This window comes from Poecilia formosa, unplaced genomic scaffold (assembly GCF_000485575.1).
Source record: "Poecilia formosa unplaced genomic scaffold, Poecilia_formosa-5.1.2 Scaffold4, whole genome shotgun sequence".
In the NCBI taxonomy this organism is placed as follows: Eukaryota; Metazoa; Chordata; class Actinopteri; order Cyprinodontiformes; family Poeciliidae; genus Poecilia; species Poecilia formosa.
In genome coordinates, this window is record NW_006799943.1 from 6340438 (window position 1) to 6368223 (window position 27786).

Sequence of the window (27786 nt, forward strand, 5' to 3'; positions counted from 1 at the left end):
TATAATTAACCATCCAATGCAAATGGTACCTTGGTTCTAGTCTTTTAATTTCGTACAAGTCCACAATGGCCTTGACCCCTCTCCAACTAGCCTTGAGTTAATAAAGATTTATGAAAAATGAAAATAGTATGAAGGTTATCTACTACAAGAACGTTTTAAATTTTAATAGCACCTCACCTTAACTCCTACAGACGCTGTTTTACTTCTATCCGCTCTTCTTGTGGCCAATTTTTCACATTTGCAAACCAAATAACTAATTTTAATTATATTACATACCATTATTATTCAATTGAACAATCTCAACTTAGCATCTACATGAGGTTGTATTTTGTTAATACAATTGTAAATAAATTCAGATAATAAGTAGTTTTAAATGAAGAAATATCGCTTTTAACAGATTTCTATAAATTTAGACTTTATTGATTTTTTTATATATATCTGGGCAGTCAGTGTTGTTCCAGTGACTGAATATGTTTATGATGATAAAATTGAAGGTACATGGTGAAAGACCTCCTCCCCCCTTGCTGGGATTAAACTTCACAACAAAGGCTACCTATATTTAATTTTCACAACTCGCCTGCAGAGCTAATAAAATGTAATCAGCGTGTTCTAGGTGAGTAGGAAAACTTCTAATAAAGGAAAAGCAAATAACACAAAGACCTCACCGAGCCATGTTGCATGTTTAGAAAAATATGGATGATTTATTTGACCCTACTTTGACAAGCCTTGGACTCCATACCCGAGAAATTTCAGTCTTCCAATGTCAGTGGAATACAGTCTACATCCAAACATGAATGTGGTACATTTGTTGTTAGCAGCACATTCATTCACTTCTCGTCCAAGCACGTTTGCAAAGAAACACGATAATTATCCTTTCAGATACTTGGTTAAGTGGGTTTCTATCTTGAACTCACAAAACAGTGATGAGTTATAGTTGTTTAGAATCTATTTAAAACAGACAGTCTAATACAAAGTTCATCCAGTACAGACTTGTCCATAATACTGCTTCTAGGATAGCTTATTTACAATTATCTACTGGAAGCAAAAAATGAAAAACAAAAACAAAACAAAAAAGAACAAGATTGCCATTGTTTTAAGAACAAAACAAACTAGCCATCACTATTCAAAGTCAAAGATAAACCAAAACTGAATATTTTCTATTGATTGTGCTTTGTAACCCACAAAACCACTTGATATTCAGAAATGGAACATCTGTCAGAGGCACCAAATACGAGTGCAGATAACATCCATTTCAGTTTCTCTCTTGAGATTCTCTAGAGCTATGAGTTAGATGGGGCGTAAAAATATTCTTTTTATTCCTTTATTTATTTATTTATTTATATATTTATAAAGATACTACAGGCTCCCTCTTGTTCATCGCCTGTGATGGTGCTGCTTTGCACAACAGAAGTCACAGAGGAATCACTTTTTGTCTATAACCATGCAAAGCCCTTAAGATTTGCCAGAAAAGGTCACAGATTGTTGGGACAAAGGGGACTGATAAAGGCTTAAACAGACACAATCAGTGTTTTCCACTAAAACATACACAGATGCAGGCCGTTAAGACTGTGGACAAATAGGATTATCCCAAAAACTGGAAGTTGTATTAGGCAGGTTAACTTGACAATGCCCAACCTCACCCCTTCCACAACCCAATCTGGCTTTAAATCTTGCTGGGCATGTTTATGCAGTGTACAGTGTAGTTCTTTGTTCCGGTCTCACAGTAAGCTAGCGGATGATCTTGGTCCTGGAATCTTCAGTTAAGGAAAATGTAGTCACTACTTCCTACTCTACAAGGTGGCAAGTGTAACCATGTTCTGCAATCGAGCCCACCGCCTGGTACAGCAGTGGTTCTTCTGGCACAGTTTAGGTTTGGGTTGCTGTTACACAGTCACTTCAGTCTTGCTGCCTGTGCGGTAGTGCTGTGGCTGTTGTTGCTGCTGCTGCTGCTGCTGCTGGTGGTGCTGTGGGATATAGTGGAGCTGCTCCACAGTGTGAGTTCGTCTGGAGGCAAACACTTGCCTTTTATTTGCTGTCTGGTTCATGGCTAACGTGTTGGAATGCACAGCCACCCCCGTCCCCGGTGCCCCGCTGCTGCCACCGCCACCGCCACTACCACCATTGTTCGAGGCACTGGGATGGGAGTGCATTTTGGTCATCTTGTAACGATCCATGAGCGGAGTGGTCGGTGTGAACACGTCAGTGTGTGAAATGGCGCGGGAAATTGACTTGTCACTGCCATAGAAGCCTCCAGAAATGCTGCTGACCATGCCACGCTTCAAGGACATCATCAGCTTGTCCGGCGACAGAAGAGGATCTTGGGACAGGAGGCGGTCTTGCGAGTACAAGCGGTCCTGCGAATAGAGGCGCTCTTGAGAGTAATGGCGGTCTTTCGAATACAAGTGCTCCTGGGACAAGAGTCGGTCCTTGGAGTACATGCGGTCCTTAGAGTACAGGCGATCTTGCGAGGTGTGACGGTCCTGTGGCAGAAGACGCTCCTGGGAACGAAGACGTTCAGCAGACAGAAGCTGCTCATCTGAGAGGATTCGGCCTCCGTAGGGAGACATGCCCTCAGAAGACATGTTGTAGTCCTGGTGGGGACCACTTTGTGGGACCAGAACGCGGTCCTGGGACATGGCCCTCTGGACACGGCGAGGCCTCTGCCTTTGCTGCGACTGTTGCTGTGAAGACTGCGACTGAGGAGGGGCCTGGGAGATACCAGGAGGTGGAGGTTGGCTTTGGAGTTGCTGCTGCTGCTGTTCCCGATGCTGGAGAGCAAAAACAGAGATGGGGTAAGTTTACTCACAATCTGAGGCAGTTTAGTAGGAATCTAGTGGATGATCATATATAGCTTTGAATACCCTGAAGTCTGGAAGCCGGCACTTATACTTCACACTTCAGAGAACATGACCTCATTTTAAAGACTGCTCACTCAAATCTAACCCTTGTGCACCCACCTGTTCTTGACTCATTTTGAGAACATGCAAAGGAAGAGTGCCTCTTGCTGCCAGGTCAGGCAGGTGCCGCTTACGGGTGTAGTAGTCATCAACTTCTTTATCTGCTACAGAGGAAATGATAATTAGGAAAAGAAAAGGAGGCGAGCGACGAAAAGAGAGATCCAGGATGTGAAGGAACAAGAAAACACACAGGAAGATGTTTAAACGGGAAGGGAAAAATTGGATCAAGAGGAAGTGTAGAACATTGCACACATGGCAGAGAGCGATGTTGACAGACCCATCTGTGTTTCACCTTTCCAAGCACATGAAGGGGAATAGAAAGTAGAGGAATTGCATATTACATGCCAGGCACACAACATCCACATATCCTTGCTTCATCAGGAATGCTACGGTCAGCCCTGGCTGTGTAGGGGGAAACTTTTCAAAGGTCATGTGAAAATCTATAAACAGGAAAGCTCATTTCACAGACATGGAGGGAAACATACAGGCACTTTATACACACATGCTGGAATGCTATTGGTTCCCAGGCAAAAACAGGTCATCCTTGAGAGCTGCAAGAGGTTTCATATTACTGAGTGGGTGCCTCTTTACTTACGTCAGCAGACAAGAAAACATGCATTTAGAGGCAGATCAAAGTGACAAGAAGACTTTCGCAGATGATCAATTGTAGGAAAGAACATGGAATCAAGGTCATGCCACACAACACAAACACATGCATAAAGACTCATCACTGAATTACAAACATGGTGGCACACATACAAAAGTCGGGCCAGACGTCTGGTCAAAGCAACACGGAATCGGCGTCCGTGAATGTCGGTGAATAACTGGTCCGCCGCTGTACTAAATTAGGAATGAACGCAAGCGGAAATAATTTATGGAGAGCTCCTAAATGACTTTTGTGTGTGATGCTATCTTCTTCTGTAATGAGTGCAAAAGTGTTCATGCCACCTGTCCATATTTGATTCAGCCAAAATCCCCTTTGGCAAGCCACGGGCGCTCGCTGCAAATCGATTCATTATGAGAGATAATAAAAACAAGATGTTCCTATCTCAAGCATAATAGTCAGCGCGATCTGGGCAGGGCACTGCAAGCACATCAGCCATATTATCATGGAGTGAATTAACGTGAGATGTATACTGTCCTACATGGCAACAGTCTAATGCTTTTTTTCTTCAGTTTGATAGCAATTTGCATTAATAAGCAGAATCATTATTCTCTTTTATTATCTCAACAATGAAACCACTGCTCTATCTTCCCTCTCGCACAATCCTGCATGATCCGTCAGCATGCCCACAGTAGTTAGACGACAAAAAGAAACAGCAGAGCCTTTTGGCTGTTTGCTGCAACAAATAATTTGCTTTGGAAGCAGAAAGAAAGTTAGCGAGACTGAAGGACACAGCCTGGGGATATTTGTACTGCTTTGTACACCAGCTCTGTGGTCGGCTTCTGTTGTGACAATTGAATTTGTTTGTTTCTGATTTAATGCCCATCAAAAGCTGTTGTCTTAATTTTTTCCCAAGCATTCTTCACATGAAGGGATAACAACTAGCCCTGCGTGCTGCAAAGCCATTTCACACTTTGGCCAGAAACGGTTGCTGGCAGCAGCCGCCCCGTGCGCCAGTGTGGCGTGAACCCTGACCGGAGGAGCCGCAGATCGTCATCCTTCACTTTGAGCGCGTGCCTGCAGTGTGAGGTCGGGCAATCTTGATGAGATTACGCAGGCCTCAAGGAATATTTGCGTTTCCTTTAAACAATATCAGGAGAGGAGACCTCATTACGCAGCAGAAATACAGCGTAGTGCCACTAAATCAATACGAAACCAAGCCGCGTCGGGCCAGGCGCAACACTCCACTTAACACTGCGCTTCTCTGCTCTGAGAGAATAGGTGGCTGCAGTCTTTAAGTGGAGAGGAGAAAAAGCAACGAATATCAATGACTCATAGTATCTGTGAGATGACTTCACTGATTTCCTGATGGATCAGAGCTGAGAAATGAATACCTCAATTAGATTCGAAACTCTCTTGATTCCCTTTTATATTTGCTCGAATTGGAGTAATGTGAATGAGTACTTTTGCCAGATAACCTCAAAACAGCAGGAAAATCTAATTCTTCTTGCTTCCAGTAAGGAGTCATGGAAGCACACATGATGATGCGTTTCTGTTTGTCTTTTTTTTTTTCTTTCTATTTTTTGGGGGGGGGTTATCATGCAGGCACCAGGACCGGGATCCTTCTCTTGCATTAGTGCAGTGAACTTGGACCTACTGAGTTTCTTCAGGGATGAGAACCGGCTTAGGTCGGCCTTGACGGCCGCCTCGTAGGAGGGCGGCAGGTGTGACAGGCTCTGGAAGGAGCGCGAGAAAGACAGGTCGTATGGCTCCGTCTGCGAGGTCAGGATGCTGCTTATCCGATTGTTCTCTGGAGACACATACGTACATATACAGACACAGAAGAAGAAAAAAATGGGCTTCCCAACCCTAACTCCTTCAAAAGACACCGAGCACGGACGAAAGCTCAGGCGATCAGCGCAGACGACCACCTGCTGAAGTGGAGGGAAACAAGAGTAGCCTGATGGAGGAGCTGAAGTCTTAGTTGTACAAATATTTCCTGGGTGCTCTAAAGGTGCTCTGAGAACATCGTCTTACGGAGGAATAGTTCGTGGTTGAATCCGTTCCTTTTGGTGCAGGTAAACTAAGTTAACAAAAGACACATCTTCACATTTTTTCACATTAAAGCCATCATTTGAAATGTGTTTCATTGGGGTGTTATGGGATGGACCAACACAAAGTGTTGTCTTTCACATTGGGAGAATTCTGTATTTTTAGTTCTTTACAAATAAAATTGTTTTCAGACCCCTTTACTTTGATACACCTACATAAAGTCACGTGTAAACAGAAGTCATCAGATTTGTTTCATAAATGGAGATCTCCGTTTTGTATATCATCTGTCCTGTGAAGGCAGTTTGTCTGCAAAATGTTGCTGTTGGTCTAAAGATCTAAAGACTTTTGAAATGCTAGCTGCATGAACAGTCCCATATAAATAAATCTGCCTTGACCTTCCTGGCCAGAATAGTAGAATTGCTTACTGTAATCAAGTCTTAAAATGGTCTAGTCAAAGGCTCAGTGGTAAAGCAGGCACACCATATGGAGAGGCTACAATCGTCATGTCCCTGGTTTAATTCCCGACCTCAGGACATTTGCTGCATGTCTTCCCCATCTCTTTTTTGTTGCTGTGGAATAAATCCCACCAGTACTACAAAAACCTTTAAAACAACAGTTAGTGTTCAGACATGAATCCAACCAAGGATCTGTTTCATTAATTTAGAACGTCTGCTCACAGAAACTCCCTGTCAATCAGACTGAGCTGGAGCATTTACTCAGTTTTAGTCTGTAGATGTGCAAAGCTAGCCAACAGATACCCCAACAGAAACTCCTGTCAAGTATCAACTGAGCGAAGCTGAACATGCACATACTCCACACTGAAGATTTTTATTTGTAGAGTTATGAAAATCATTGCTATGTCCACTATGTCCACTTTTATTCTCCACTTTGTGTTGGTCCATCTCATAAAATGTCAAGATAAGATACACTGGAGCCTGTGGTTCAAAATGTGAAGAAGTTGGAGGGTTACTGATAGATTTGGAAGCCAGCATATAAATGAAATGAGGAATAAAGCATTTTTTACAGCTGGCTGTACTTAATGAATCTTCAAAACCTCCAAACACTCTCCTGGCTGTTAGCTTTGCAAAGAACTCCAATCGTTGTTCTTTCACAAATCTTGCCTTTGAAGTTCTATTTCTGTCAAAAGAAAAAAAAAACCTTCAACATCCCAGTACCTGCTTCTCAGAAACGGTTGCGCATCTAAAACTCCAGCTTCCTGTCGGTGGCAGTGGGGTAGTGGGGTGGGTGGGGGGCAGTATAGGTGGAAACATCACATAACTGAGCGAGCGTTTGGTGTGGGACTGACTCGACAGGTGAGGCGGTGGTTTGACGTGAGGAAACGGTGCTCTGAGAAGGAAACGAGTGGAAGAAAACAAGACAATACACGGAACGGGCGCTGTGTGCTGGAGAGTGACCCTGCTCATGACAGCGTTGTGATGTGATCTGGGACCAGGCAGGGGAGCAATGCCCGAACCGACTGTTGTTGAAACAACGTGATATGGCTTCAGGAAGACACCCGGGGTGGGTTTCTGCCGAGAGGCATGTCTCAAGGACCTAAATCCTCTGTTATTCTCACTCTACTTTTTTTTTTTTCTTTTTTTTTTATCTCTCATTCACACGCATGCATGCGCGCAAGCATCCGGAGTCTGTCCCATTTACCTCCGTCTTCCTCACTCTGTCAATCTTATCTATCCCACCATGCTGCCACCCACTTTTCTCCGCTTCTTAATTCTTTCTTGTCCATCCAGTATTCCATTCTCTCTCATTTTCTCTCTGGCTGCTTCTCTATCTCACTTCCCCTGTGAGCCTCGAGTCTGTCACAGTGCAGAGCAGCAGCATGGGCGCGGCTCTAAAGCAGCCTCCATTGAACAGATAAAAAAAAATAAAAAATGGGGCTTTAGTAAATTTCTGCAAGATGGAGAGCATGAGACTGAAACGCAGCAAAGATGTAGATGTGACCATCTGAAAGGGACAAAAAAAAAAAGTTGACTATAGTATAAGAAGGAGAGAAAACTGGACGGGAAGCTGGACAAAGTAGGGCAGAAGGGCGTCGAACAACTGCTGGGGGTCCCGGGAAGCTGCAGGGAATGGGGACTGAAGGATGTGAATGATTCGTAAGTGGAGAGTTCGGCAATCCTGCATCAACAAGGAAGAACCGACTCAGAATGTGGCATGCTGTTAGCGTTCAATAGAGCAAACACGTTTTTACCCCTTCATCAAGACGGACACTACAACCACACAGACCTGGCTCAAATAGTCCCAGGCTTCTGGGAGTTATCAATTTCACACAAAGCTTTGCACCATAGAACTTGAAATTATTCGTTACTGCCAACAAATTCAATGAAAATGTCCAAAACTAAAAATCGAGTATGAATACTGTGGAGAGAAACCTGGATAATGGCTGAAATTGGTTGCCTGAGATTCTGGAGTCTCTAAGCAGATAAAACTGGATCACGATATATAAAAAATAACAAATTATTATATTGTTTATGGTGATTAAACTGAGTGAGTAAGAGTGATGAGCTCGATGATATAAAAATTTGGCTTGTGCATTGAAGTTGCAAGAAATTTTAATTCGATTAGTGTTGCATCACTAACCAGTGACTAACCATTCAGTTAGTCACTGTGATGGCTAGTCACCAGAACATTAACAATCAATTGTCCATCATCATTTACTGAATTATTTATTCCTAATTCAGTAAATGATTGTTTGAACATCGATTGTAGCAACTGTTGTTTTTTTAGTTTTTAAAGCTAACTTGTCATAAACCTCAGTTTCTGACACATTCATATCACCGTTACTAACCATTGTCAGTAGTGGTTATGGTAACCTTCACTAATCATTTCACTAGTTAGTGACCGTTGAGTTTTCTTTGCTCCTTTCTACTATTTTTCTGTCATTTATTTGCATTCCTTGAATGTTACTGGCCTAGCTATGAAGAGTTTCTTGAAAACTGGAAGTCGAGGTATTTTTGTTCATAAATGTTCATCTTTAGGAGAAAAGCTGTTTGCTGTTTTTTTATTCTGTTTATGTGTAGGGCTTTCTGTTTGAGAGACATAGTGCAAAAATTCACTCCTTCAGCCATTGTTCTATAAAACCACACCTCACCACATGGGTATTGATAAAACAATAATTGACTGTTTGGCTAAAGATGGTTAATACGGAGGTGTCCAGAGTCAATGTGATCTAAATGAACAACTTTATTAACATCTTCCCTTGGCACTTATTAATAGTTAAAAACCAAACCTATCGTCAGAGAACATCAGTTTCAAACCTGGCTACTGCAGTGCTTTGCTTGCGTTGGTTTTCAGGCTAGGAGTTAAACCATCTAGTCGTTATTATCTTTTGACTTTTTTTTATTCTTTATGTGAAGTTACTGGGTTTGAATAAATATATATTTATTTCCACTTTGGGTCTCTTACTTTAGCGGTAAGTTTTAATACTTAGAATATCTCTGATCCTGAAAAACAAAACAGTCAGAAACTAATAATCAATGTCGTCACAGCAGTTCCTGCCGTTTTTGGCCAAGTTTTATGTTTTTTCTTAGATTTTAGCATAAGTATGAAACTGTAGTATTTTGACCTGTTGTGGCTTTGTCCACAAAAATGACAAACTCAGTCGTAGAATTTGTTGGCAGTAAGAAAGATTTAAGTCGCAACTGAAAAGCTCGTTTTGGGTTGCGCACTTGCAATCGCGTGAAATCTAATAATAGTTTGAACCCAGTATTTGAAACCACATGGCAAAACCCTGAAAGTTTCCCGTCGGAGCGGGAACAAACGGGCTTTTTCTAATCTACTTAAATCAGGTCTGAAAGAAAAAAACAAAACACACCAGCCGATGTGGAAGAAAGGACAGAAACGCGAGGGTGGGTTTGTGGAGGACGTACAGTATGCGTGATCAAATGGCGTGAAGAAACACTTATATCAAATCAAATATGTATGTATGACTTACCACGTCTCAATGATCGGTGAGCTACCAAACCCAAGTAAAAACAACAACAACAACAACAAAAAAAACAACAGTAGTGTTTTCAGAAACATGTCGATGGCAAGAGGGGGCAGAAAACACACCGCACACAAACCTTCTCCACATTCAGCATGACCAGTGCAGAAAATCCTCCCACAAACAATTATTCTGATGAATTCAGCCTTCGCCTCCGGAGGCTCCGGTTCCGGAGTCTGTGCCCGATTTGCCATTTTGTGCGTGTGATGTAGAGCGGCGTGCTCCGGTTGTGTCAGCAGTGGGCCGCAGAGAGGCTCAGAACATTGGGTTCTATCTGGGAAACACACTGCATGCTGAAATGCGAAAGGATTTTAGCCAGACTGTGATCAAAGTGGCTGTGTTAGATATGTTGTTGAAATGGATTTTTCATGTTTCCCACAGATCTCCAGGCATTTGTTCCCAGTGTGTGGCTTGCTTATCTGGGTGAGTGTGTCTACGCCATATGGTCAATTATGTCCACAAAAGGAAAGAGCCGCTCCGACTGCAAGACGTCAGACGCGTTTCCTGCATACTTGAAATACTTTTTTCTTGTTTTCTACTTTTAATGAAATGCATAAGAAGAAAATGAAACAAACCAAATCTACACGTCTGGGGTTTGTATTCAGATCGGTGACTCTTTGCTGTTCGATCTGGGCTTTTCTGCTACATCTTTAAACGTGGGAGTCTGCAGCCCCGGACCAGACTCGGCAACCCTCACAAGAACAATTTAGACCTGACAGCTGAATGACATCAGTAATAACAAAAAAGAATCTGTGGTGTTGTTTGTCTTGGGCATTATCGAGTTTTGGTGATAACTTTTGTTACTTGGGATCACAGTGAGTTACAGTGAGGCTGCTTCACAGCCCATCACCACGGGACGACCTGGAAGGAACGTCGAGTCCAATCCCGGCCAGCTGTGTTTTGTTTGAAAGACAGAAGAAGAACTGGAGACTGTGACACTCCCAAGGTTCAGTCTCCACAGGAAAAAGAGCCTCCTTTTTTATTTTTACAGTGCTTTGGGAAAGTATTCGCACTCTGTTCGACTTGAACATGTCACATTTTGTAGAACCAAATTGAACCGAATTGGAAAAAAAGTGAAAAGACTTTTTTGTGCAAGCAGTTCAAAAAAGTCAGAGTTTATAGAAAACATTACAAAAATAAAATAAATGAATTATGAAATCACACATAAGCTATAAAATGCTTAGACACTTTTTTTATCTTAACATGGCAACACTAAATGAGTAAGTGTTGGCTCATACACATCTCAATGATTGACAATATTTCCAAAATAACTTCAAATTCTGTCACTGGAAATACTGGAGCAATTTTATTAGCCTTCCATGAACTTTATATTTTTGATACAAAATAGACACTCGCTGCTCCCCTTCTGTAAATTCAGAGCAATGTTTGTCTTGTCTAATGCATGAAGCTAAGATTTAGACCTTCATTGCCATAAATCAATAATAAACTGCTCAGTGAATCATTCAACTCTTTTGTTCTGGCTTAAACCCAGAAATCAATCATGTCCATTCCAGTGGACGTGAAGTCTGACGGGGTTTTAAGGCAAGTTTTTATCTGTCAAAGTAATATCTAGACACACAATTGTTATCTTGAAAGTTCTAGTTATGTATTTTTGTGACTCTCTAGAGTTTAGAGGGCCACATAAAACCTCATGGCGGGTTGAATTTGGCCCCTCAGGGCCTTGAGTTTGACAAATGAGGTCTATAGGCTAAATCTGTGCAAAGTATGACTAACAGTTGTCCTGACAACTGATTCTCCCGCTTGAGCTGTAGGTTTCTGCTGCTCCTCCAGAGTTACTTTCTTAGCTTTCTGGTGGTTTCTCTGGCCATGTTTCTTTCTGGTTTTCCCAGTAAAGTTAAATTTTTTAAAGTTTCCTAGTGGTAGGGGTCTTAAAGCTTGGCTAATTCCTTCATAACCTAAGCCCTGCTTTCTGCCTGACCTGTCTGCTGCGTTCCTTGGTCCTCATAATCCTGTTTGCAATATTCTCCGGCAAATTTCTGAAGCCTTTACTGCACAGCTGCATTTATACTGCGATTTAATGACCCACAGGTGGGATCTACTGCTTATTATGCACCAGTTTTCCCATATATCTGCTTCATAAAACCCCAATAAAGTACGTCGCAGCTTGCCACTGTAATGTGACAAAAAGCTGGAAAAACCCCAAGGGATATGAATACTTTTGCATATGGAGTGAAACTGAAAGGGAGGAGCGTGTCATCGGGTTTCCCCACCCGTCTTTTTCCAAGAGCCGCCTCTCGAACACAGAGCTGAGCCAAGAAGTCACTTCAGTCACTTGTTCTTACCATTCTTAGGTGTGCGTGTGGGGCTACCTAGAGCCACATGGTTATAGCTGTGCTGATGGGTACCTGCAATGACAAAAAGCAGTGAAAGATCTGTTGAATGTCCAGGAGGAGCTCCAGGTGTCAGAGTGCAAACACAGTGGTGTGAAGGAGAGGCATTTAAAGGGATATTCCACTGAAGTCGTCTTAAACGTTGGGTTTCAATGGCACCTTTTTTTTTTTTTGTTTTTTTTTGTATTTTTTGACTGCGAAAAACCTTAGGCTCTGTAGTCGACTTGTGATCGGAAGGTTTTAGGTTCGATTCCAGCTTCCTCCTGCCATATGTCAATGTGCCCCTGGGCAAAGCACTCAACCCCAAATTGCCTACTGATCTGCGTATCGGTGTATAAATGTGTGAGCATTTGTGTGGTCAAAATGGTTGGAAAAACACTATATAAGTTCAGTCCAGTTACCATTTGAGTTGGATGCAAAAGTATGATTGTTTTTTTTATTAAAACAAAAAATGGAACCGAAGTCCCATTTTTTTTATTTTTTTTTAAGTAGGTGAAATATCCCTTTATTTTTGCTAAAGTAGCACAGTGGACATGAAAACAAGAGGAGAGTGAGAATTGGGAATGAATGAAGCCTGCTTAGACTTCAGCTCTACCCAACAAACCTGTTTACTTCAAACAGCATCCAGAGAAGAAGAGCCAACAGCAAATGCATTAGAGAAGCAATATATATATATATAAAGCAGGGTCAGTATGCAATATTTATTACATCCTGTCCTGGAACACACAGGCAAATTGTATCATTTAAGAGTAAGTCATACACAGCGACCACTTGAATCGATGTGGTCCTATTAAAAACGATAATATATATGCAGAGCAGCCGGCGCAAGAAGCTGCTGGAAGATTAATGAAACAGGAGTACTTGCTGACCAGACTGAGAAAGGGAGACACTGTGTTTTATAAGGCACAGCTAACCACCGAGGAACACACAGCCATTTACTGCAGCTTCATATTGCATAAGCAACATCCATTTTGAGGTAAACCTGGTTCGAATCCATCTCAGGCCAAAATAAATAAATACATCTTCTAGAAAAAATGAAAAAAAATAAATAAATAAATAAAATTGCAGCCCCATTTCTAAACTACCTTTTCTCCCCGGGGCTTTAGGAGAAGTGGGGGCGGAGAAACGCCTTCCTTCAGCTCCGACCGCTTGTGGCCAGATCCAGTCCACAGAAACTCATTTGCTTAGTTATTGTGAGTGCTGTGGGGACGTTACAGCTCTGGTTTTTAATGCCACATCTCTCATTTAGTGGGGATTTCATGAGCTGCTTTAGACAGGTTCAAATTGTCTAGATTATATAACCTCAAGTAAAATGCGGCAACAACTTGGTTTGGATAGATTATTTTCCTCCAATAAAATGATTTCATCATTTGAAAATTCAAATAGCATAAGTTTCTTAATTAATGGAGAGAGGCACCTTCAATTAAACTATAAAAACACTGGGTGTTATTTCTCCTGATAACTAGGCTACTGACCGGCCAGTAAGACTCCACTGTTCAGGCAAGCCTGAGAAAATGTTGTTTCGACTTTGACCAAGTCACTAAACTCCTGATCTAAAACTTTTTCTTACCCAAGAATCATTTTTAAATCAGATCCGATACCAAATCCTGAACCATAGATAATTATATGTGTTTTTAAATCCTCTCGTTTAGATAATTGGGATGCTCCTTCTTACTTGTGTTAACAGCAGAAAAGCCTTTGATCGTCTCCAGATAGCTCAACACAGCTCAAGGCGCTTCTGCAAAGTGCAATTGTCTCACATGGTTTAGCCGTGAACTCATCAAAAATTCAAACCGTTTTATTTTTTAATCCAACAAGTAGAGATAATAATAGGTAGCGGCCGACGTACATTCAAAAAAAAAAAAAAAGACCGAAATAGAAACGTCGGCTTCGTGCGTGTAACGCTGCAGTGACATTTAAAAGCTTCAGCAACAAAAACCAGTAAACATAATGCGGCAGATAAAGGAGAAACATAAAACACAGAAGCACTGCGTGGAGCCCAGCAGCCCTCCAAAGTGACATCTTTTCGAATTTTTATGACAGACGGCTATTTTCAACACAGGCTGTCACTATCACACCATCAGGCTTCGTGCGGTAACCCTGTGAGCCACATTGTTCTGCTATGTATTGTGATGGAAATACGCGCCAAGCTTGGACTCACAGAATCACACTTACGAAGTCAGAGGAAATGATTGAGGAAATTTCATTTAACACGACAGCTTCCTCCGCCCCGGAGACAGCAGGCTCACACAGAGAAGTAGCATACCTTTAACACACACAGGAATGGTCTACCGTCCTGGAGCTGCTACAGAATCCCATTCGCAAAGCTACACATTTTTGCCCAGAATAAACGAATCTTACATGTTTGTAGGTGCATCAATGATCCTGAGTGTGAGAGTTGACAATGATGATCTGAGAGGTTTCTGACATAGCTGCGTAGTCCTGCTGCGACAATTTAGTTTTTTTTACTACATGCTTTTAATGGTTTACTAAAAGAAAAGAAGTCAAACCACGCATCTAACACTGTTTCCACTACATTTATCAGGGTAAAAACAGATGAACAGAGTAATAATAGTAAACATTTCCCCCTAAATATCTTACATAACATTTGGCTAAAACTTTGGGTCATAATAACCATTGGTGTCTTCCTTATATTCTCCACAGCACTTTACAATACAATCAGTCACCCATTCATGCACACATTCACACACAGATGGTGGTAAACTACCTTGTATCCAAGGATACACTAAACGTTTCAATTAACCTTTTTAATGCGTATTTTGAAGTATTTCAAAAATAACGATGTAATTCATCAATTTTGCAAAAAAACGTTTTTATGCCCCCTTGAGGTAATTTTCGCCTTTTCTAAAAATAATAATAATAATAATTAAAATGTGTTAAAACTAATTTCTCAAGTTATGACAAAGTGAACACCCCCATCCTCTCGTAGGCACAAACCACTAGCTTGGAGGAGGAGTGGCGTCTTTCTGTTTTTCTGCTAGTTTGCAACTTCTAGATCTTGCTTATTACAGCGGTATTATACAGCTACACATAGCTTATGAAATTATGCTGGATTGGCTGTTTCCCTGCAAACCAAGAAATGTGGCTAATTCCACTGAACGCTGGATCTCATCGACCGAACATCCCTTCTGTGTCCTAACCATACAACTGCTCAAGTATTTTATCACAGCTTCAGTAGGATAGGTTGTTCTAAACTCAAATTACAGTGGATACGTAAAAAAGAAGTCATTTTCTACATCAACTTCATCAGTCCAATGAGAAGCTAGAAAAATAAGTGGAAGATGGAGGACGCCTCAGACAGATTGCCAGTCCATTAGTGGGCAACAGAAAGACACACACACACACACACACACCCAAAAAACTATCCACAACCAAGATCTGTGATACGGCTCAAGGAATACAATTTCCTGTTAACGCTTCCGCCAGATGATGCTAAAGAAATCTCCAGACTACTTTACTCTAGATTTGAAGGTATTCAGCGTTAACGAGCGGCAATTTTTTTTTTTTTTTGCTTGTCACCTGCCGCCTCAATCGGGAGAGTGGTTTTAATTTCAAGCCACAGAATCAAGAGTTTCAGCCAATCATCCACCCTCCCCGCTGGGTAAGGAGTGTTTTGCAGATGACAGGAGACGTGATGCAGTGTTGCGGTGCTTGGCTGGGCACTGCACTGTGGAGGTGCTTTAGTTGAAAGATGGGACCTTTACTGAGCCCATTGTACTGGGAAAGATGATGAATGGCAGCCATTCTCAGCAGTGTGCATGTGTGTGCGTGTGTGTATGTATAAGTAGCTTTTGCGTGTCACGTGTACGGAGGAGGCGGCAATAGACGGAGGCTCCGTCATAGTAATGCCGTCGCGACACGTTCTTATGCTGTCTGCTGCTGTGCCTGTTTAAAAATGCATTAGAGCCAACTGGTGAAACATCAATTTACATCTGTCACAGAAGTGAAGGAGGAGAGCGAGGCTCGACGCTCTCACATCATAGCTCTCGATATTTGCTCAGGCTATGAAGATAGATGGCATGTGTCTTGTCTGTGTTCCTCCTTTCTCTTTACTCATATCTCTGCTTAACAGCGACTCTCACTACAAATGTTGCTCAAACGGCGGTAAATCCACACACATCCGAGGCCCTCTCTGCCGAACATATTAAACAGTCATCATGATAAAAACCATCTGCCCGTTTAGTGTTGGAGGTGGAGGAATCCAAGCTACGGCTGGAGATTTTGAAGCGATAGTCGTCGCTGCTTTTGGATGGGCAGTGTTGGTGTTTTCAAAAAGTGCCGAAAAATAGCTTTTTTTATATTTTCTGGAGTTACAAAATTAGTTTGATTATTTGAGTCTGACAGAGAGGTGATACAGAGATGGTACTTTCTGACCATACTTAACAGTGTCGAGCTTTTTAGCTGGATTGTCCATTAGTTTAGTCAAATAATTCACCTCTCACAGGTGAGAGTTGGCCAACCAGTTGAATCCAACACAGACTTAGGGTAACCTGCGAACCGACTCGTCTATTTGTCTCTCTGCAGAGATTATTTTCCCCTCTGTATCGCAAAAACTTGGCTGATTTCCAGAAAATGTCACTTTAGCCACAATAATAATAATCATGATGGATATTTAATTCCACACTCAATCTGTAAATCCAAGCGCTATCCTGTCTTAAACAGGAGAAATATTCACATGTCAGATACTCAGCAAGGCTGCAGACTCCGTATATATTGAGGTTCCACTAGAACCTGCATGAAGAGTTTGCTTTGACGAATTCTACAATTCTACAATCCCGCAAAACCATTTGATGTGGACGGCTCGCATCCCAGGTGTGTGTGGTTTGTTTTAATGTTAATGTTTTAGGGGGGAAAAAAAGCAGTGGAGTGGTACAGCACTGTCAGGCTTCAGATTGTTGGAAAACATCACAATCAGAACTAAGAAACATTACATCACTTTACTCTTTCAGGAAAACCCTGGAGCAATGCTTACTAGATAAACTGTACTCATGTCTCGAATCATTTTTAAATGATCTGATATGCTTTTACATGTTTTCTTATGGATGTGACTTGTTTTTTCTGTAAATTACAGTAGCTATACACTGAAATCTGTCATAAAAACCATAAGTCATGCATGTTGTTAATCTCTTCCATCAACCTGCTAGAGGAGTACTGATAAAAATTAGCTTCTTTGGCTAAATTTGGCATATTTCTGTGATGTATTCCTGTTGATGTACAGTCATTGTTCCCTTCATGAAATCATTAAAATGCACAAAAAAAAACAAACAAACAATCCAACATCCATTAAACTTGCTAAATTTGCCATAATAAGAAGTCGTGCTGAACTCGTGGGCTGAATCCCACTTTGGGATCTTTTTACATTGACTTTGACTGTTTCCCCATCCATGCGTGGGTTCTCCCAACTTTTACTGTCCATAAACACCAATGTTGGCTTAAATTGTCTCTTTTAAATTGCCCTTAGGTGTGTGTGTGTGTGTGTGTGGGTGTGTGTGTGTGTGTGTGTGTGCGTGCGTGCGTGCATGGCTGTCTGTCCTGTATGTCTCAGTGATGGACTGGCAACTACTTCAGGGCGCATCCCGCCAATCGCCCAATGACTGCTGGAAACAGGCACCAGCCCCCCAGCCGCCCTGCAAGGACAACTGGGTAGAGACGATGGGTGGAGGAAGTTGGAGTTGACTTGATGATGAATTAATGTAAGAAAGATCAGAATAACCATTTACTTTAAAAAAAAAAAAGTTGAAAAAGTGGAGAAATGCTTTAAGGTGTCTAGGTAAGGGGTGGCCAGGAACCCAAAAAAACGAGGGAAATGAAAGAAAGAGGGAAATAGAAGTAACTTTTTCTTTAATGCTTTTGCAGTGGGAGCCCTAATGACCAGCCTCTGATTAATTTAAGCAGCTGCCTAGCACTAGAAGAAAAAAAATTAATAGAGCTAATCAGCACCAAACAGGAGCAGGCTGAGCCGTAATGAGGACATGACAGTTAAATTCTTAGTGAGACAGAAATGAATACCTGCTCTGAGTTTTGCCACATTATGGATATTGTGCTAATGAGAATTCAGGCAACCATAAATATTAAAAACAATTTTAAAATCTACACAAACGGCTCGAAAGACACACAACGGGGGGGAATATAGCGCTGACTGAGATACGGCTGGCGCTTCCCATACAGGCAGCCATTTGTCTGTTTCAGACTGAAATGGACCCGGCTAATTGGACTGAACGAATCACTTCTACTGTGTTGAAATGGCAAATTTTTCCTCACAGTAAACTGTGAACTGAATGCAGCAGAAGAAAACCTCGAGCTCCTGAGAACGGAGTCGTTTATTATTTATGTTATTTTCATCCCAGCTCCTCAGCCTGTTTTGTTTCACGCGTTTGCAGATGCAGCAGAGGTCGGGTTCAGTCCGCAGCGATCCGGCTGACCCCTCCAAAAGTGCTGGTAAGCGTGTGAAATGAAACGCTAAATAAAGTTTTAACATGCCGGCGCGGCGGTGCTCTAATCCACCGAGCTGCTACAGAAATGACCTTCATGGTAAAAACATCAACAGCAGCTACCCGTCCTGCACAAACCAATGCCTGAGGTATAGAGAGACGGCTCTGAGGACTGATGAAGCAGAATTTTATTATTTTAAACTTGGGCTGTTTTTTATTTATTAAATCTGAATTATTTAATGTGAATTAGAGGTGAATGTAGTCTTTATACTCAACCTTGAGGTGAACTCGTGGATTTTGTGTCGAATTTCTAATCTCTGGATGGTGCAAAGTTTTGAACTGTGATGCCAACTTGGACCAACTCTGATTTCTCTTAAAGAGCTGGAACTTAAGAAGACATAAAGCAGCACTGAAAATATGAATGCTCTAAGCGATCTTCCAAGATTGATGCAAGAATCAAAGTTGACATTTTCATAATATCTTAAAACAAGAGAAGTTGACGGAGGAACCATCCTGGCTTCAGCATTGTTACAACAGTTGCCTCTGTATGTATTTCATAGACAATGCAAATCTTCATCAAACGCTAACACATCTTGGATGCTGCCAACATCTTCAAAGCCAAGATTTTTGACGACAGACAGATGTTTAAAGTTTAACTGGATAAAAATATATACTGTATATATATATATATGCTATATTGTTCTCTTCTCACTGTCTGTCATCTTCTGACAGGGTTTCACTTTCTTTTATAATCAGAATGAACCACAGAGCTTCTTAAATCTTTTTACTGTATTTAAAAAAAAAACCTCATTAACAAGATATCAAACTCTGAGTCTTTTTCACTGAGTAAATGTAATAAATTTGGTCCCCAATCAAACAGAATCTCCAGGACTACCAGGTCTGAAAACATCGTAAGAATGAAAGAAGAGCTTTTTCAACTGATCTGACAGACGAGATCAAACAGTAAGATAAAAGCACATATTGATTAAAAGTGACTTTCATATTCAGTTTTTAGGCCCTAAGGATTTTCTCTACAAGTCATTATTAATACCCAGGAGAATTAGAGGAAAACAGCCTGTTTCACAAATGTACCTGGCAAACAGGTAAACAAAACTGCATTTCAGGAAGTTTGGCAATACAGATGTAATGTTCAGTTCCTCTGCAGCCGTGAGTTTAATGTTCACAGGAATGAAGTTGGGACTTTTAATACAACTTCCTGCACTGCTTCGCCGCAACTCTGCAGTAAGCCCCCCATCGCCCATTTGAACACACAGCTAAAAAACCCCCAAATGTGAACCAACACAAGGCAATTTTCTCAAATTCTGATCTCACTCTGGCGATTTCTACTCCAAGCCCCGGTCCAAGGGGCTCTGAGGAGACGGGCCTGAGCTTCACAAACCAGCCGAGCAGAATCAGAGAAGGGCCAAGGCTCATTAAGACCCCGGGCGGCTTCGTTCAGTGATCCCATCATAATCTGGAGACCAATTAAATTCATTCAAGAAACTCCAGCACAGTTAGCCTCCCACCAAAACTCTCCTTCCGCTTATCAGCTCCTGACACCCCGCAGCCTCGTCACCTTCTTGGCCTCCTTAAGCTTATGTCAGAAAATAACCTCCACACACACCGTTCCTCTGAGGCAACCCCAGGAACCTATTAGTGATTAAAGTTTCCTGATGAGACGCGGGGGCCTCCCGCGGACCTTCATGTCTGTTGGCTCTTGCGTTTACCTCCCTAGCTTGTCGTGCTAAAGCGCGTCCGAAGCCAGCAGTGCCGTTTAATAACACGATGACAAAATCCTTTGTGACTGACATGCCCCCTTCTGATTACCGGAGCTAAATCGCTAAATGGCTGTTTGTGCTGCCAGCGTGAGGATGACGCAGCAGTGTGTTTTTAACTTAACGATTAAATCGGCCTCAAACGCATCTACGATCAGTGAGCTGCAGAGGCCGGTCGCACACGCATTCCTCTGGATACAGTCGCCTGCAACTCCACAAGAGGATTAATCACATTAAATTTCCCTTTGCTTACACAGTAAGGGTTCTCTGGAGAATACCTCCTTGGCGAGTTTGCATAATAACATCCAGATGGCGGGCAAGTGAGTCAGTAATATGACATTTGGTGTGGCATTTTGTTTCACATCACACTTCCAAGCATCGCATCCATATAAAGCACTCAGGGGAGGCATGCCAAGGGAGTGTGAGCCAACTGGAAAGCACCTTGAAACCCCCTGCCAAGGTTAGATAAGCAATCGCGGAGCTAATTGTAGTTACACACTCGTACCCGTATTTCTGTCTCTGCCATTGATTTCTGCATTCTTTGATGTCACGGCATCCAGGCGGGAATCCAGCCTGTTTTTCATGAGAAGAAATGTTGCGGTGTCTTGCAAAATGTGTCCACACCCCTTGAGCCAAACGGCCAGAACAATTAATTGCAGCGTAAAAGTGAAAGAAAAGAAATGTACAACTTTAAACTTTACAGAAACAAAAATGCGAAAAAGTTGACATGATTTTGTGTTCAACGTCTTTTACATTGATGTCCTGAAATAAAATTCCAAACAGCAAGCGATTAACCTTTAAATGTCACCTAATTACTACCAAAGTCCACATTTGATTTTTCTAATATAAGGGGAAGAAATCACTTGTTGCCCACATGCAAAATTCTTGTGTGTCAGAAAAGCTGCAAAACAAGGTAATGGCTGCATTATGCTGTGTGATATTATTTGCAGCAAGAATAGGACAGCTTTCCAGAATTAAAGGTAAAATGGATTATATTTATTAATGTGCATTCAACCTGTTAGAGATTCCACATCAACAGGATGACTATAACACAATTACATCTGGAGATACATTACATTAAAGCAGAATGCCCTAGTCAAAGTCCACACTAAATCCAATTGAGAATCAGACTTCTGTATAAATGCTTTCAACCACATCTGACAGAGTTTCAGCCATTTTCAAGCAGAGTTACAGACTGTAGATGTGGGAAGCTGGAAGAGACATGTAGTCACTAAAGGGAAAATGATCAATGGGGATGAAAACTTTTACAAGACTCTGTGCTTATAAAAGAGAAGGAGAGGAAAGAAAGGTGATGCACTGCCAGGACTTTGACTGCTAAGGCACAGCAACTCATTTATCCACGCAGACAAACACGGTCATCAGGGTGTTTGACTTGGCACCCGTGGATTGCCAAAAGTCAACTTCATTATGTCAAGTAAAAGCAATTTGCAGGAAAACAAACTCGCAAATTGCCAGAATCCTCAACTCTTCCACTTCCCACAGGAGGTAAAAGTAAGAAGCCAGGATCTGGGTAAAGAGCAACAACAGGAAACTATTCCACCGGGTACTGGTGTGTGATAAGTGTTGACGGGGGTGGGAGAGGAGATAGCATTGTGACGAGACAGTGAAAAGATGTTGGTCTGAGTCGTTTATTTTATTTTATTTTTTTTAAGTTTAAACAAATATCTGTTTAGTATAATCTCATTCAGAACCAAAAGAAGTCCATACAACGATTTAAAAGGTCATCCTTTCCTCCCATGAGGGTGTTTACATTCATTCAGGAGTATTCTGGCCTCAGGTACATCATTAAAGGTCAACTTTATATCACACAGACATTGGTGAATTAACTCCATTGTACTGCAGCGCACAATGGAAACCAAGACATTAAAACTGGATGAACAACATTTTCTTTAAAGTTACCCTGGATACAAAGATCATACTCTAATGTCCATGCAATGAAAGCTAATTTGATGGACAACATATCAGCATTACAGAGGATAAACTGACCTACTGGTGTTCGGACAGGGCTCTGAACGCGGTCAGAGACTCCTCACACATTCTCCAAGAGCTTTCCAAACAGCTGCCATGAGGCCAATGGTGGCACAACATCAAAAGCACAATCAAGAGATTGCCACACAGCTTTCTGCCTTGAGTTGTTAATTACGTCCCGCATGCGGTACTCTACCTGCTTTCAGGTCAAACTGCAGGAATTTTAAAGGAGCTAAAATACCGTCGTGCTGCTGTCAAGATTATGACCTTCATGTCATTGTAGAAATTTTACGTTTTATTCATTTGTGTTTGTTTAGCTACTTTGGGTTTTTTGTCATAATGTATTGAAGATCAAAGAGAAACATTCACATTTTGCAAACTCTTTGCTTTACGGTGCTGATGGAGTCATAACAAAACTGATTGGATTTTCCTTTGCTATGGCAGACGCATGTTTTTCAGGGTGTTTTCTCACCTGATGGTCTGGTAGACTTGGTGTGTTTGGGGACAAAAATGGCAACATTTGTTAGATTTTCACCTGGTCATACGGTTCAAACTCATCTTAAACCTGAACCTAGAACCTTCTTGCAGCACTATCCTGATCAGAACAAAATGAGAAAACTCTAATTTGAAAAGGTGATTATTTAGCCTGCCAACAAAAGTTGTCTGACACCCTTAAAAGAATCAATTAATACTTCAGGCAAAAAGGTTTGTGTGGTATACCTTTACCCAAAGTCCAAATAATGGATTGGTCCACACCAGAATGTCAGGAAAATGAGTCCTTAAAGTTACAGCTTTCAACTCTTCCAAGATCTTCAAACTGCACGTAGCACGGTGGCCTCAGACAGGCCAGAATACACTACAGACAGATAAACACAACCTAATGAAAAGCCTAAAGGCTTTATATCACTCAACAACACACAAGAGCAGACAGAGGAGCAGTGGGGGAGAGAGCGAGGGGCTATGGAGACAGAAATACACTGGACACTGGATAAAGTGAGACAGAAAGCAGATAAGAGAAAAAAAAACATAAGGATTTGGTGGAGTGCTGCAATAAAAAGTGGAGAGAACCATCAACATGGGCGAGTGATCACAAGCCCTCACAGCGCTCCCTCTGCCCCTCACCTCTGCACCACCCACCGCAGATTCATAAGAAAGTCATCGTCTGCTCTGTGCTCTGCTCCCCTCATGGCATCCCTCTCTAAAACCAGCAGCCATTCTGCTCTTTTAGCCATGCCAAGGAACATCCTGGAACTATGACAGCCCCAAAAAGGAGCTTGCACTGCCACAAGGGCTTCAGAGTGCACACGCACACATCCTTTATGTTTGTGTGTGGAAATCCATGTGACAGGTATGAATACAGATAGTGGAGTCCCGCCGGCTCAGTTGTCAGCGTGCTGTGCTGTTAGTAACACCTCCTTGCCTTCCTCTCGCCTCCGAGGACGTGGAGGAAACGGAAGCCACCGTGGGCCTGACATTTAACAACTGACAAAGAGTGTTCACATTTAATAGCTAAATGTTAACTGCCATAATAGCCCCACTTCACTCGATTAGTGGGGACAAAGCTTCAGGCCCCTGGATAGAAGTAGCTTCCACCTCTCCATTGATTTCCTCGGCAGAGCAGGAAGCTTAACGCTGACCCAATTGCAGCATTTGATGATAAAGCTTCGGAGTTTTGTTAATAGAACTTGCTGCTCTGCTAATTTTGGCTTAACTGAGTGGCTACTGTGGGTAATGCTTTGTAATTAACAAAAATGACCATTTGAACTTAAAGCTTAACTTTTATCCAAAGGTATTTGTCACATTCGGCCAAAACTATAAGAACCAGTGAGTATATAGTTTCTGCACTAACTTCTGTCTTTAATTTCTTTGATCTCTGCGTTGCTGATGAATCAATCCTCTTACACGTATAGAGCCTTACAAAGGTGTTTCTGCCCTTTCAACCTTTTTTTCACACATGCGAGATGGAGGCAAGATGCATAGTTTTCAACAGAAGTGTGCGATACTGCACATTTTGATTTCAATCCGATATCAAGTAAATTACAGGGCCAGTATCGCTGATACCGATACCCAAGTATCGGTATATCATTTTTGTGGTTTTTCCTTATTTCCTTAATTTGTTAAAACTTTGGACATACTTTAGATAAAGTCTGCAGGTGTCTACAAAATATTTGAATAACATCTTCACACGACAAACGGAAACAATAGAAAAACAAATTTGTGTGGATTGTTTACTACATAAACTGCAAAAAATGAGATCTTATCAAAGCAAAATCTTTTTTACTCTGAAGTTGAGAAACTAAAATACAAAAATAATTTTAAAGAAATCCAAGAGGAAATCTGAAACTAAAATATCAATCTTATCACGCTATTGATCCGATACTAATACTGATGTGTGGATCGATCTGTCCACCTGTAGTTTTCAAGGTTGCCACATATGAAAAGGTGAATAACACTAAATATGCAGCCACAGCCCAGTAGAATATATCGGAAGCCTTTCTGTTTGACTCCTGCTAAATCTTTTGTAAGTATCCACTTAAAAAAAAGCGTAATAGAAAAGATAATATATATTCCAGGTTTATATGCACAGATCTATGCAGTTTGAATGTTTATGTCAAACATGTATGTTTATTATCTTTCAAATGCATTTCCCTGTTATATTGGTGGTGCGCTGTAGGGTTGGTATTTTCTGAGGTGGTAAACAGTTTGAAATATTTGCGTATTCCTGCTCTAGAAAATCCCAGTCAGAAGTCCAGATTAGAAATGTGCTGTTCACAGACGTACTCCATCCAGACCGGCTGAGCAAAAAAGAATGGGCAAAATGTTCAACATTAATGTGCAAACCTAGTAAACATGTGCAGCTGGAACTGCAGTGGATGGTGGTTCTAAAAAGCATAAGGACACTGGATAAAAATACACATAAAAATGTTCATATTTTTATTTGTATGAAGTTTAGTCTATTAAAACATTTGCAAGGCACTGTAATAAGCTATCTCTTCACCCACTGTTTTTAACCAAAGCACAATTTACGTGGAGCTAAGACGGAATAAATATTAACATGTATGCCAGCCTAATTGGTTGACACATCAGTGTGGTTTCTGAAACTTGAATGCGCTCCACAAAGGCAGTGAGTGACAGCTCCGCCTAGGCATCAAGGCAGGAGGCAGAGAATTTATTGTGATTTCAGTGCCTCCTGCAGACTCACTCGTTGATTCCTGACTTTAAAATGCTGCTGGCAGTTGCACTGTAGCTCCATCAGTCTCTTTGCACCCTCATTTTTAATTCATCACGCTGCAGCTAATGCTCTGCGAATGTTACATATTAAAAGTTTTCTGCTGTCGCTCGGTCAAAGTCGAGTGCTCAAACTTCATTGCATTGAGCCAGCAGGACCTTCAGAAAGCTGTGCATCAGTAAAATACCTGCAGACCTAAATGGACTGAAGCTCTGTTGGGAAGGAGTGTGGGTCAGACTCAGAATTCCTCTAACAATGTGACACACAAACAATTACGTCAAATTCTTAATCCTCCTTTTTTTATTTATTTTTTTTTTATGTGACCCCATTTTGAATATCTTGTGTTAAGTTAGTTTAAATATGCAATGCTATAAAAATGTTCCCGAGTGTTCAGGAATTATGAGCTGAAAATAAAAGGTAGATATAGCTGCCAGTAGTTGGAGGGTGTGAATATTCATCAGTGCAAAGTGTTTGCATATTACATGTGATGAAGCAACGTTGTTTCTATTCGTTGGTGCAGCACTTGGGTAGCAAATCTTTAAATTGCGTAGCAGTGTTGTAAATGTGTGGCATGCTGTGTATGGCATTTCAGTTTTGAGGAAGTAATGTAATGTAATGCTGTGAACTGTAATGACATATCAAACAAAATTGCGGAAGCTATCATATGTGTTTGAGAAAGGAATAGTGAGGCTTTATTTATCCCCCTATGTCATTAAAATGCAAGGAAAGGGAACCAGATCCCTTTTGAAAGGGGGAACTGGTTCTACTCTTAGTGGTAAAACATTGCAAATGGGTCACAAGCTGGACCCTGAAGTATGAGAGGTCTAAGACAAGTTTAATCTAAGTCTGGTAAGAAATCCTATGGTTTTCAGTCTATATCTATTTCTGGGTATCTTTTCAGTAAGTGACTTAATCAGTGAGCAGTAATATTAGCACAACAAAAAAGCTGCTTTATTTTGACTGTCTGCCTACAAATGGTTTAATCATTTGAACCGTCTTTGTATTTAATTAGTTACGTCTCGACGCAAACGTACCCATCAAGTCCAGCAGATCTGGAAAATTTCAACTTCTTTTGGGATATAATCTGGAAGTGAGGCTAATGTGCAATAACAGACCAGAATGATTAACTCCCAGATAAAAACTAGTTAACCTAAACATCTATCAGTTTGTCTGTACTGATATTTGGTGTAATGGATCCCTTTGATTGGCTTGAATTTACATAAATATACCCATTTAACTGCAGATTTTATCCCCAAGTGAACTTTCAATATAATTTTGTGTCATTAAGAGTTATGGCAGCACACTTTTTAGAAGCATTCATTCTGGTGTCTGCACTTTGAAATTTGAGAATCTATTTGAACAATTTGCTTCACGAACAACTAATAGCTTATTTGAAGTTTAGCCCAATTGTCAAAAAATGTCAGACGTCACATATGTTTACTATATTGAAATCTTAAGTTGCTGTACTGTTTCTTACAGTATTTTTGCTATTGTTTTGTAAAACAAAGTGAGGAAGGAAGGTTTTGCTAAGTCAGTCATGTTGTGCTTCTAAATAGTTGCTTTGTTTTTGATGCATTTCTATTTTGAATACTGTGTGTATACTAGGATCAGTGGGGTGGAATCCACAATATTCAGCTTTATAAATGTAAAGAAAAAACCAAACTGGCCCTGTCTTGTTTCTTTGTTTTTTATGTTAAAAGATCGACTCATAATAGAGCAGAAGAGTCAATCCTCTGCACATCGTTTCCATTACGCACCCTCATCTCATGTGGTATTTAACAGAATTAGCTTTAAATACTGCAGCGCATGCCTGTTTCATATCAGTAAAAAGCAAAAACAAAAAAAAGAGACTAAAATGATTTAATTCCTTGAACTGAGTTGGGAAATCTCTTGAAGAAGTTCTAAAACAAACAAACGACACGACTGCATCAGTGTTCTCAGCTGTAATGAGCCATCGCCATTAATTTAATAAGAGCATCCATTTCCATGCACACGGAGACAATCCTCTTTATGAATCAGTTTTGCCATCATAGTCATTTGTACTTTGTTAAGACGGCCGTGCTTGTTGAGTTATCCATATTTCACATCGGATAATGACTAAATCTAAATGAATGTGTTTTGAATTGGTTGAAATGAATAGCTCTGATTAAAAAAAAAAATCAATATCACTCTAATGCTCTAAACGTGTGGAACAACCCCTGTCCAGATTGCTTCCATCCAGTACGCTGGTAAGTATCGCTCTTTATCTCATAACTCACAATCAAACCCCCAGACAGCAAAGGCCAAGTTGTTACTTGACGTGTCATCGCCTCTCCCGTTTGACAAATGTGCCGGGATACTGCCAGCGGTTGTGGGGAAACAAGCGCAAGACGTT

The 27786-nt window shown here is 41.1% G+C and overlaps 1 protein-coding gene across 13 annotated transcripts in view; it reads right to left on the minus strand.

Annotated features, from left to right (window-relative positions):
- Positions 1-674: 674 nt before the first annotated feature.
- LOC103144564 (shisa family member 6) overlaps positions 675-27786 on the minus strand; it is a 90581-nt gene continuing 63469 nt past the window's right edge. For 2 of the 13 annotated variants that reach the window (XM_007561617.2, XM_007561630.2), the window contains 5 exons: positions 11920-11982; positions 9566-9586; positions 5219-5371; positions 2958-3061; positions 675-2768 (listed from right to left, as the gene is read on the minus strand). In XM_007561617.2, coding sequence (XP_007561679.1) covers positions 1884-2768; positions 2958-3061; positions 5219-5371; positions 9566-9586; positions 11920-11982 — 1226 coding nt within the window. In that variant the 3' untranslated portion in view covers positions 675-1883. The remainder of the gene's footprint in view (positions 2769-2957; positions 3062-5218; positions 5372-9565; positions 9587-11919; positions 11983-27786) is intronic. The other 11 variants (XM_016676345.1, XM_016676334.1, XM_016676360.1 and 8 more) reach the window with 8 other exon arrangements.